General features: G+C 35.3%; 3 protein-coding genes across 4 annotated transcripts; 2 read left to right on the forward strand and 1 right to left on the reverse strand.

Annotated features, from left to right (window-relative positions):
• Positions 1–1,984: 1,984 nt before the first annotated feature.
• Positions 1,985–4,652, forward strand: LOC145004839 (ENTH/VHS protein). Its single transcript, XM_078963846.1, has 2 exons — positions 1,985–2,260; positions 2,812–4,652. The coding sequence occupies exons 1-2, from the start codon at positions 2,063–2,065 to the stop codon at positions 4,528–4,530; spliced, it is 1,917 nt and encodes a 638-aa protein (XP_078819972.1). The 5' UTR covers positions 1,985–2,062; the 3' UTR covers positions 4,531–4,652.
• A 1,291-nt stretch (positions 4,653–5,943) lies between these two features.
• On the forward strand, positions 5,944–7,739 carry LOC145005120 (E3 ubiquitin-protein ligase SINAT5-like). 2 transcript variants are annotated; one of them, XM_078964169.1, is made up of 3 exons: positions 5,944–6,430; positions 6,687–7,073; positions 7,174–7,739. In XM_078964169.1, exons 1-3 carry the CDS (start codon positions 6,200–6,202, stop codon positions 7,567–7,569), a joined length of 1,014 nt encoding a protein of 337 aa, XP_078820295.1. In that variant the 5' UTR covers positions 5,944–6,199; the 3' UTR covers positions 7,570–7,739. The 2 variants fall into 2 exon arrangements, with proteins under 2 accessions (XP_078820295.1, XP_078820297.1); XM_078964171.1 differs by having other exon boundaries at positions 6,251–6,430; positions 6,755–7,073.
• Positions 7,740–8,051: 312 nt separating this feature from the next.
• Positions 8,052–10,681, reverse strand: LOC145005119 (phosphatidylinositol 4-kinase gamma 4-like). The gene is made up of 2 exons (XM_078964168.1): positions 8,831–10,681; positions 8,052–8,722 (listed from the first exon to the last, which is right to left on the reverse strand). The coding sequence occupies exons 1-2, from the start codon at positions 10,190–10,192 to the stop codon at positions 8,348–8,350; spliced, it is 1,737 nt and encodes a 578-aa protein (XP_078820294.1). The 5' UTR covers positions 10,193–10,681; the 3' UTR covers positions 8,052–8,347.
• Positions 10,682–12,520: the final 1,839 nt, after the last annotated feature.

Here is a 12,520-nt window from a genome sequence, read left to right on the forward strand (position 1 = left end):
ATCGGTCTTTTATGGCCGTGAAATTGGGGATGTCACAGTTATAGCTAACAAACTTTGAAGCAAACCAGATATGAGCTGAGGGCTAGGGAGGGCATGCCAGACTTATATTGAGAGCTAATGAGCATTCCAGATACGAGCTAAGGGCCGGTAAGGGCATGCCAGACTCGTACCGAGGGCTTAGTGGTATTTAGTCTGAGGATTGATCAGGCCGAGGAGCAAGCCAGGCATACGCTATGGTCCCCGGGGGCAAGCCAAACTTATGTTGTGGGCGCAGGGAGCAAGCCAGACATAAGCTATGGGCCGAGAGCAAGCCAGACTTATGTTGTGGGCTCAGGGGTAATCCAATGAGCTAGTTGTGGACCCATTGCATGCTGTTATTATATATGTTCTATTTGTTCATGTATTTGTATTTTGGGGGAACTAACTAAGCTTTGAGCTTATAGTTTTGGATTATGTTTCAGGTACCTCAGATGATCGCGGGAAGGCGAATGCGTGATCGTGCACCTCCTCGAACTTTGTTTTTCTATTTTGGGAATACTTTGATATTAAACATGTTTTGAAAACTATTTGTAAACAATGATGATTTATGAGTGTTTTAAAAGTTTAAAATTTTCATGAATTTTACAAATGTTAAAATTTTTTGGCTGATTTTTTTAACAAGATATATAAAAGTTGAAGGGGGTGAAAATCGTTGTTCAAAATTAAAGATGTAAAAGTGACATTTTTTAAATGTAAAGGGATGGAAAAAGTCATTCTATAAAATAAATGGGAGGAAAGTGTTATTCTATAAAATAAAGAAGATCTAAGGACCAAATTTATCAACTTAATATAATTTTGAGACCAAAATATGAAATAAACATATAACTCTATGACAAAAGTTTAAAAACGACAAAGGTAAAAAAAATAAAACTTACTCATTATTAGGGAAATTAAGTAATCTAGATACGTTTTAAGTTTTAATGTAACATACCTTTGAAAAAAAAATATCCATTTGGTTTGGAATGGTTATTTATTTTCTGACAGAAAAACGTATATTTTAAACTGATACTCTAGACTCCGAACTGAAATTTCAGATTTTGAAAGCTATTTGCATAAAATCAAATATTTTATTGAAAAACGGTGACATGAAAGTGATACACTTTGAAATAGACATTTCAAATATAAAAAGAGAATTTTTTTGAGAAAAACTCAACAATATGAATAATAATCCGGAACAAGGTATTTCGAAGAAACTAATTATTAAAAAAAAATTGAAAAAAGAACTCTCGAATATGAATAATGATCCGAAAAAAGTATTTCGAAGAAAATAGTTACTTTTCAAAAAATGAAAACTATTATTATTTTATTTAAAAAAAACTTATTTATAAGGTTAGATTTCTTAATTTTCATATTTAATAAAAACAAGAGTAAATTACATGAATGGTCCCTATGGTTTAGGGTAATTTACATGTTTGGTTCATAATTTATTCTTTTAACTCCAAAGGTCTTACTGTTAATTTTTGTTACGCATTTGGTCACTGTTTTAGTTAAAAAAAAAACTATTTTATTTTGATTTGTTAATTTATTTAAATAAACACACCCTCACCTTACATATCTCATCATTTTTTATTATTTAAATAATAATTTTTTTTAGTTAAGATAGGAACCAAACATGTAATAAAAATAAACAGTAGAGATCAAATCATGTAACAAAAATAAATAATAAAAACCTTGCAAATTAAAAAATAAATTAGATACCAAAGGTCCAAATTAACTTAAATCAGTGGGACCAAACGGCGTAACAAAAACAAATATTAGGGACCAATTATGTAACAAAAATAAATAATAAAACCTTGCAAATTACTACCAAAGTCCAAATTAACTTAAACCATAACCACATTATTGTAATTTACTCTAAAAATAATAATTATAATAATGTCATGTTTATACATTACAAGGGCTCCGATGTCATTCACCGCCTCTCACATTGACCGGGAAATATATAAGTCACATCTCTTGGAAAAAAGACCGAAGGACACGAAATCCAAGTAAAAGGCCAAGATTGAAAACCGGTGGTCCGGCAATGGAATGGGAGGTAGATGAAGGGAAAGAGGCGGCGGCGGTGGTGGTAGGGCTGATAGAGAAGGCTACCAACTCAACTAAACCTGACTTGGATCCGCGAATCCTAAAATCAATCAAATCGGTTGTCCGTCACTCTGATTTGGAGCTCCGTCTGGCGGTCGAAAACCTAATGAACCTCATGAAACGAGACCACTCTCAGGTCTGTCGATTTCATTGTAGTTTTGATGAAACTAATTTGTACATAAGTTGTAGGGGTTTTCAGTTTTACATGTAAGCCTTCTTAAATTACACAATTCTGACTTTTGAGGTCTATGATGAATCGAGTTCCTATTGGAATTAGGAAGTTTATATTTTGTGTGCATAGACGAGGCTATATAGGTCATCTTGATAATGTAAAAGTAAAACATGGGAAGAGAAGAATAGAAGATAGCAGATAAAATGATGAACAATCATTGAACAGAGATGAGTTATCAAATGGACAACCCCTCCCTGAATGATAATTGATCTATTTCTAACTGCCAGATCAATAAAATAACATACACACACACACACATACACATAAGAGCCAGCTTACACTAAGATGAAAACATGATCGCACCTGTATGAGTATGGACATAGAACAGTCCATAAGATTCAAAGTGTTGGGATTGTTGAATTAATTGTGAAAGAAAGAATAAAAATAAAAAACGAGACAGCCATATTTTTGATACGCTTAAATCACAGAGTTGAGATGAAATTGTTATATTGCAGGTAAGGTACCTTGCACTAGCCATAATCCATGAACTGTTCATGCGGTCAAAGGTTTTTAGAAGGCTTATTGTTGAGAATTTGGAGCAATTGTTGAGTTTAAGTGTTGGGTTTAGAAGAAACCAGCCACTCCCTGCACCTCCAGCCATTGCATCCAAGTTGCGTTTAAAAGCAATTGAATTCTTAGAGAGATGGAACACTGCATTTGGAATCCATTACAGACAGCTCAGATTAGGGTATGATTACCTGAAAAACACCCTTAGATTTCAGTTCCCTAATCTTCAAGCAAATGCAGCCAGAGCTCAGCAGGAGAGAAGAGAAAGAGAGCTGCGGACAAAAGAGATTCTGTTAAAGAAATACGAGCTGTTAAACTCAAACCTTCCTTCAATCAAACACGAAGTCAAGTCAATGGTTGATGAAATCAATGAGTGCTTAGAGATCCTTCAAAGCTGTAAAGAACCCAACCTCCCGCTTTCTCCCATCAACGAAGAAGAAGAAGAAGAATATTTTGAGGAGTTTCGTAGCCTTGAATTGCGACAGATCCGAGACAATTCGTTAAAAGAAGCAGACAAGGTGCAGGAAAACAGCGAAAACAAAGTTGTTTTCGACGCGTTAAGAGAACTTTACAAGCTTTTAGTCACCAAACATATAGTTGCAGTACAAGAATCAATTTCTGTTCTTATAAGGGTAGAATTGTCCGACAACAGAGTTAGAGACTCCATGTTAAAAGAATTCATCGATACCCGAAATCATCTGAAAACAATCAAAAAGAAATGTGAAGAAGCAGGATGTGCTCTTTCAGTCAACACTACAGATGAAGGAGGAGAAGAAGATATCTGGGAAGAAGGCACAAGTGAAAGATTTGATATTCCAAAACCCAATAAGCAAAGCGAGGATCGGGATCATGATGTAAGCAGGAGTAAAGATTCTCTGAAAATTATTAACAATAAAGCAGTCTGTGATGCTGATTTGGACCCGTTAAAAAGCAAGCTCATGGGTGAAGCCCCGGTGATGAAGTGGGGTTCCTTTTTGGACAACTGGGGTTCGGTTATGGCTAACCAGAGAGGGTTAGAGGTTGAAGGACATTGGGGTCGGGTTGACTATGATGCTGTTATTCCAGCTAATAAAATTGCTGAGCTAAACATTCAGGCAACCGTTTATGAAGAAGAAGAGGAAGATGATAAAGAAATTCAACAATGCGGTGCGCCTCTAAAAAAAGGGGGGCTTTGTACACGAAGGGATCTGAAAATTTGCCCTTTTCATGGGACGATTGTCCCCCGAGACAACCAAGGGAAGCCATTAATAGATGATGATAACTACTTGTCAGAAGTGAAGGAGAATCTTGTGTCAGTGTCAACAGAGGAATTAGTGAAACAGGCTGTGAATAATGTGAGGGAGAGAGATGCTGCAAAGAAAAGGGAATATTATGATAATAAAAAGGAAATGAAACGGGCTAAACTTGCAAAAGTTCGTGGCCACAATGACGCTGTTTTGAGAGATGCAGCACTTGCTTCCACTTCAGCTACCTGTTCCATTGGTGAAGATGTCGAGACAAGAGAGAAGAACAGTCTTGCAAAGATGCTGAAAAAGAAAGTAAGTGTCAAGGATAGATTGGGCAGAAGGTTACTCAATAGGAAGGCAACTGCAAGAGCAACACAGCTCATGAATCTTGGTGATGATGATCATTCAAAGTACAGAGAAGCCTTCCCTAATCAATGGTAGTAAGTAAACTAGTGTGTCACTCTGTGGTTTGTTTGACAAGAAAGACCTCTACATTTCCGTTTTTAAGTATATACGTTTCCTTGTTGTTATACACAATAAAATCATTTTCTTATCTGCTCTCATTTACCTTTGCTTTGCTTTAAGTATTATTCGTATTAACCTATTTTGTTATGATATCAGTGATATTCACGAATTTTGTTATGATATATATATATATATATATATATATATATATATATATATATATATATATATATATATATACACTTTAATTCAAAAAATTAGCCGTTTAGCCTCCGGATTAACCCCTTAACCCACAATAAAATCAGTTTCATGAGTTGTTGGGTTACATGTTTGGGTTCGCTGGTCAACTTATCAACCCGATTAATATATATATATATATATATATATATATATATATATATATATATATATATATATATATATATATATATAAATTTTATTTATGAATTAATGGAATATAGTCAATATACGGTGTGCCTTAGCCCAAACATTGTAGTATGCGTGCCCTGGTCAATGTAAAATGTTAATTATTGATTAATTTAGAGACATGTATAATTCGTATAAATTTAACATAATTCGTATAAATTTAACATGTGAAAAGTTTATTAAAAAATGATCCATCAACCTTTTGACCCGAAATCAACCTACTAACCTGCAAACCCATATACTTAAACAAATTATGTGAGTAGGGTTGAGTTGATGTTTCAAACCCGCTAACCCACCAACCCATATATTATATGGATTGAACTGAGTCAATGTATTTTGATCCGTCAACTTACCAACCCAAACACGACTCAATTGCAAAGCCTAACAACAAACAATAGCACAAAATTAAGTGGAACATGATATATATATATATATATATATATATATATATATATATATATATATATATATATATATATATATATATATATATATATATATATATATATATATATTGTCACAGTTTACCCTTCACCTGCATAGCTTAGACATTGCAAAGAGATCGGCACTCATTGTTTGGAAAAAAAAAGTCAAAAACATAATGCATATTTTCGTGATGACTGAAGAGCTCAAGCTTTATCAAATAATTAAGATTATGTGGTTTTTGTAGAACAGAAGAGCTTTTATTTCATAATAACGATTTGGTGGTTGTTTTAAGTCCAATATTAAAACTGACTATAAAAATTGTATTTAGTATGTACAAAATAATTTTTTAATGAGAAAACAGTAGATTAAAATTAAATGATATTTTTTGGTATTATTTTGTTGAAATAGAAATAAGAATAAAAATAGTGAGTTGGCTATTAATTTTGGCAATAATGTTGAAGTGTTGTGAACTGTAGCATTCAAAACCATATCTCCTACCATTTCAATAAAAATTTGATCAACAAAAATTATACATTCAACCCTATCCACCGATCTCATTCTCCAAAGGCAAAAACAATTCATAGAAATAAAAAAAAAAATAAAAAAAATCACGAAAAGCTATCAAGAAAGGAAAAGCACCTCCTGTTGTTCCTCCTCCCCCTCCCCCTGGTTATTGATTCGTCGTCTTTAACCTGATCGGGGAGGGGAAAGCTTTTCTTTTCTTCTAGCAAAACAAAATATTGATAAAGATTGAGTCTTTTTCTGTTTGTGGGTGTTGGTTTGTTTTTCCAAAATGGAGATTGATAACATCGAATGCGTTTCAGTCTCGGATGGATTGAATGATAATGAAGTCCCTCGTCACCATAATCATCATCACCGTCACCATCATCAAAATCCTCACTTTTCATCTTCGAAAACTCATAATGTTAATGTTGTTTCCTCAACGATTTTTCCCACAACCAGTGTCCACGAGCTTCTGGAATGCCCTGTTTGTACGAATTCAATGTACCCTCCTATTCATCAGGTTTTGTTTCTTCTCTTTCTGTCTCTGAATAATGATATGAAACGATCTTAATTTCTTATGATTGATTCGTGTTAATTATTAGATTTTATACTTTGAAATTGGACATGATTCGATTTGACATAGGGGCATGATTATATTTGTTTAGGTCTAGAGTCGGTGTGATTTGGGGTGGGGGTTTTAGGATTGCGATTATGTTATTGAAATTAGTTTGGTTTGTGAGATAAGTTAAAAAGTTGATTTGGATTTTGTGTTGCAGTGCCCCAACGGGCACACGCTTTGTTCGAGTTGTAAGGCAAAAGTTCACAACAGGTGTCCAACTTGCAGACAAGAGCTTGGCGACATAAGGTGTCTGGCATTAGAAAAAGTGGCTGAATCACTTGAGTTTCCATGCAAATACAACCTGAATGGATGCCCTGGGATCTTCCCATACTATAGCAAGCTGAAACATGAATCAATGTGCAATTATAGGCCCTACAGCTGTCCATATGCTGGATCAGAATGCTCCATGGTTGGGGAGATCCCTTTTCTTGTGTCTCATTTAAGAGACGATCACAAAGTAGACATGCACTCTGGATGCACTTTCAACCACCGATATGTCAAGTCCAATCCTCGTGAGGTTGAGAACGCCACCTGGATGTTAACAGTGAGTCCCTCTGTTTCGCTTTCTCAAAAGTCAACTCTAATCTACTAGTATTTGTATCATTTCATTTGAGACAGTTGGTTTTGATGGGGTATGTGTGCAGGTGTTCAACTGTTTTGGGCAGTATTTCTGTCTCCACTTCGAGGCGTTCCAGCTGAGCATGGCGCCTGTGTACATGGCGTTCCTTCGGTTCATGGGTGATGAGAATGATGCCAGGAATTATCGTTACAGTTTGGAGGTGGGAGGGAATGGGCGGAAGCTCATATGGGAGGGCACCCCTCGCAGCATAAGAGATGGTCACAGAAAGGTCAGGGACAGTCATGACGGGCTCATCATACAGAGGAATATGGCGCTCTTCTTCTCTGGTGGAGATCGTCAGGAACTCAAGTTGAGGGTCACTGGTCGGATATGGAAAGAACCTCCTCCTCCTCCTCCTAACTCCTCCTCCTCCTCCTCCGATAGCAACCTCTGCTTTCCCATTCCCAACCAACCTCTCTAGACTCTACTTACTTTTAACAACTCTTCTGTTTTTTCTTTATTCTTTTTTATTTTTTTCAATCCATGTCATGTTGTTAAAATGATGAATGGAGCCATTAGCCATATTCGGTTGTGTTCGTGTGGACTGTCTCTGACTGTGGACATTTTTAGGGCAACATCCTCTTAATGTTATGTTATGCTATTAATGTAAGATGAAAAAAAAAAAAAAAAAAAAAGTCTTTCACTCCCATATCATTCCATACCAAGGAAAGGAAATCTATAACTCTTGTGACCGACCTACGCCACGCATATGTTAATAGTTTCCCTAAAAACAATAAGCAAGATATATAACTTATTGTAAATTCATGCATGATACAAAAGTAGTAAAATCTATATATATTTTTTTGTAATGACGAGATGTACAATCATACGTTTTATTCTCCTCCCTCCTCTCTTCACTTAGTAGCATAAGAGAACGCTACAAAATACAAATAATGGGCAACATTTACAAGACAAAAGAAATCACCTCACCTCCTTTGTGTATGTAGGTACGTAATCATAAGTCATAAGTCATAACAAACAAATTTGAGTCTAAAAACTCACTAAACTCGTATTCCTCGCTACCTAGCATTTGGTAAATGTATTATTCTTCAAGAAATCGAAACCCCACTCTCCACTCCGATTGAAATGAAATACAAAATATAAAAGAATAAAAATACATATTGGAACTTAACCCCCTCTCTCTCAAATCTCAATCTCACTCACCTCATATGTACGGAAAACATAAGAAATTGAATAGTTTATTTACGAAGGCAGCGATCCATGACCTCAGAAAGAGTCTGAATGAATGCAGCCTCACTTGAACCAGGAAGAAGAAGATCTTCTGCTTCTTGGACTATCTCTTCAATCACAGACGGCTTATTCAAGTTTTCCCTACACATCAGCTTTCCAATTGCAAAAGGGGAGGGGGTTTTTAGTAACTCAACGCCTTTCTTCAGTAACATGGTGGATATTCGAAACACACGTGCACTCTTTGAGGGTAAATTCCATCCATAAAACTTAAGCAGAGCTATATCTTCCTCAGCATCCAGTGAGTTTATGTATTCGACTGTTTCACTACTAAACGCTTCCCGAGCTTGAGGCCAATACAGCCAATCAAATGTGCAGTCTTCAAACTGCACCCAAGAAAAGAAAAAAAAATCCATAATCATATGTTTACTTACTTACTTATGTGCTATAAATGAATGGCGTATGAAGGAGAATAGGAGATGAGTCTTTCTTACACTGGCAGGCAGGCAGTAGCCATGATCAATAGGAATGAGTACAAATTTAGCATCTTCTCCTTTGGTTTTGGTTTTGGTCACCAATATATTTCCAGCATGCCTATCTGCATTTGCCATCCTGATATCCAAAACAGAGATCTTATGAACTTCCTCGACTGGAAAAGCATTAGGACCCATATCCTCACAGCTTCCACAGTTGTCCATGAACATCTGCAATGATCCGATCTTCTCCTTGAATTCTACACCATTATGGTTATGGTTATGGTTAAACCCTGGGTGCAAGCATGTGGCCAACAGTGTCGGGGGGACCCCAGAAAACCCCTTGCGTCTACCAGAGAAAGACTTATTATTATGTTGGCCTTTTGGGTGATCTAAAATATATGCAGCAACTTCCCTTAATGCACCTTCACCAACACTTGTCCCTTTCTTTAGCCCTTCACCATCCATTGACAATGGTAATCCTCTGGGGTTATTTACAGCCATAGGCTCCTCATCATTCGGCTTAAACACTGAAACATATTTACTCCCTGATGCATCCATCATCATATACGCGCCACCTGTACCCTCACAAGATCTTACTGGATAATTCCCCTTCTTCAAACCTTCATGCGTCGAGTTTACCAGCTCCAAAACCACACCAGGGAGTGCAGCCTTTGGGTTGACACTCACAGCTTCCAACCACACACTTCTGTTTACAGCTTCTTTAGGAACCGATCCATAATACTCTATCCCATTACCTCCATTCTGAAGTTGTAACACACCAACATCATATTCTTTTGATTGTATGCTCAGCTCAAAATCCTTCTGAATCTTTGCAGACTTCCTAACAAACAAATGGATGACTGCATCATTACTGTTATATTTGCAAATATCTTTTATAAGCCTCTCATCTTCCAGCTGCTCACCCTCGCACAGGATTTCTTCTTCATCCATGTTAATGAATCCTTTCTTTTCCCTAGCAATCTGCCTTTTTACATAACCAACATCACGATTCTTTTCCACATGGAAAGTGATTTCTTTACCACATGAAGTCCTCACATTGATCATTTGAAGGTCAGAAAGCCTGACAACCAAATGAACCACATTCCCATCACTTACACCATAATCCCTAACCAAAGAGTTACTCCTGGATAATACCCTACCTCCACAAACCAACTTCTGGTTCTTCACAACAAACCCCTTATAGCTTTGAATCCGAAGTTTCACCGACTCAATCGACTCCGACTCCAACACCCTCATTGGAACCATGGAACCCGACATAGCCAATTGAATCATAATCGGATCTTGGTTATGTACAGACAACGAAGGCAAAATGGAGTCGTCACAGAACGGCCTAAGAGCAACAACACCAGCGGACGACATGTTCTTTCTAAAATTTCCAAACTTTTTACAAACCTAAGAAATCTCAAGCAAATCAAACAAGCACTACACAAAGAGCTCAAATCCTCTGAATGAGCACCCAGATTTGAAACATGACCAGGCGGTAAAAACCCTAGAGATGTACAGGGAGAGTTCTAGAATCAAAATGAACAGGATGATGAAAGACTCATAACAGCTACGGAGTTTCTATTGAAATTCACATGGAAGATGAGGGGATTCTTACCTGCTCAATTAAGCAAGAATCAACGAAGAACGTACTACGATGAAGAGACCATATAGCCGATCAATTTGGGACAAATTAAATTTTGACCGTAATGTTCGAGTATTTTACGGTTTCAAAATTCAACGATGAGCGTTTATCAATCGAGTTTTGTGCTACCAACGATGCTTACTGCTGCTTGAACGAAATCAGTTGAAGAGAGAGAGAGAGAGAGAGTAGGGAATACGCGTCATGGCCGTTGAATTCTAACTTTTTGTCCAAGACTGACAAGATTCTCTAAAAAACTTTGAAAACATAACAACTCTGCCCCCTATACTTTTAGCTCTATTTCTTTACATGGACTTGGAGATGAATAATCTCACACATTGTTGTGCTATATATATATATATATATATATATATATATATATATATATATATATATATATATATATATATATATATATATATATATATATATATATATATATATATATATATATATATATATATATATATGATCTTTTAAATATTTACTTTTTGGGGTAAGAAACTATTTATTTTATACATATTTAGTTATTTAACTTTTCTTATAAGGTGTTAAGCCTTAAATTTATATTTTTGTTTAAAACATGTCACTATTACTTGCAATAACAAGTAAAACTAGACATTACAATCGTATCGTGTTGTGTCAAAACAGTAAACAAGTTTAAATTGTTCGATCCTAATCCGACAAATTTAACTAATGTGTCATGTCATGCTAATCCGTTTATTTTTGTATCGAGTTCCGTATTATGGGTATACTGTTAAATATGTTTTGTTATGTGAGGTTGAAACGCTCAACATGTTAAAAAAATAGGAGTTTGGTAAGAGGATGGGAAAAAATAATAATTAAGAGGCGGAATAGATAAAATCGTAACAAGTTCAAATGATAAAATGGAAAGAGTAGGAGTGAGAGAGGTAGAAGACGAGATCACGAGGAGAGAGTGGTCAAAGAGATTATATAGTGTACAAGATAATGGAAAAACTAAAAATAAAGTATTGATCTAGACGGCTAAGTTATTTCCACATTACAAAACAACTAAATCAAAATGTTTTCTTTTACTTATGGTTTTGATTTTTGATATTTCTAGTTTATTTAAATAATTCAAAAAACTTGCATATAAATAAACATGTTATTTTTGAGTCATATTCGAATTGAAAATTTTAACCCTAACCTTACCCATTAAATTTGCGTATCATATCTTGTCAACTCGCTTATTTAAACGAGTTGAAATATTTTATCTACAACCGTTTATTTAGTATCAAGTTTGTGTCGTAGTTTTTGCCACCTCTAAGGTAAAACCTTTTTTGGGTGGTTTCAGTTCTACCTCCGAGGCTCCGACAACATTTATAGTTGTTAGAATATTATTATAAAATAGTCATAACGGAATGTCATATGCCTTTATTGTTTGTTTCGAGTAATTAAAGCGTGTATACATCATTTTGTAATTTAACTCTTTATACGAACTACATTTGGTTATTACAAGTAATGAAGTTTGTTTACTTTAGATTGTATGTGTTTGAGTATTGTGTTGTCTTTATGCAATTGTGGTTGCCAATTATACGAAAGAGGCTATTTGTGTATTGAATACAAACATTGCTTTTGTTTTGATGTCTAGTAAGTACATTTTGTTAATCTCTCCATGCCATACATGTCATGTGGTTGATTATTGGTTTTGTAGTCAGACGTGAGAGTATTTTCTAATATGTATTGTGTTGTACTTATGTGTGATTGATTAAATCTTTGAATTACTATAATTATGGTGGGAGTTTGTTTTGTGCTGAAAAAAATCGATTGATATAAACATTCGAACCATAATTCATGTTTTTAGCTACACAAACTTAAGCTCTTTGTTGTGTACGTTGCAATGATCTCATTTCGATGTACAACAAATCCATGTCTCATTGGTTGGAGGGATTAAACACTTGTGTGCTTTCCTGCTGCACTATTGTGATCTTTAATTGTACAAACAATCAAGAGGCTTTAAAGATCCTAAAATTTTAGCAAGAGAGACGATTTATATGCAACTACCCTTTAGATATGAGTTTACAACCTTGATCATTTAAAAT

Source organism: Lactuca saligna, chromosome 7 (genome assembly GCF_052625555.1).
Source record: "Lactuca saligna cultivar CGN05327 chromosome 7, ASM5262555v1, whole genome shotgun sequence".
NCBI classification, from domain to species: domain Eukaryota; kingdom Viridiplantae; phylum Streptophyta; class Magnoliopsida; order Asterales; family Asteraceae; genus Lactuca; species Lactuca saligna.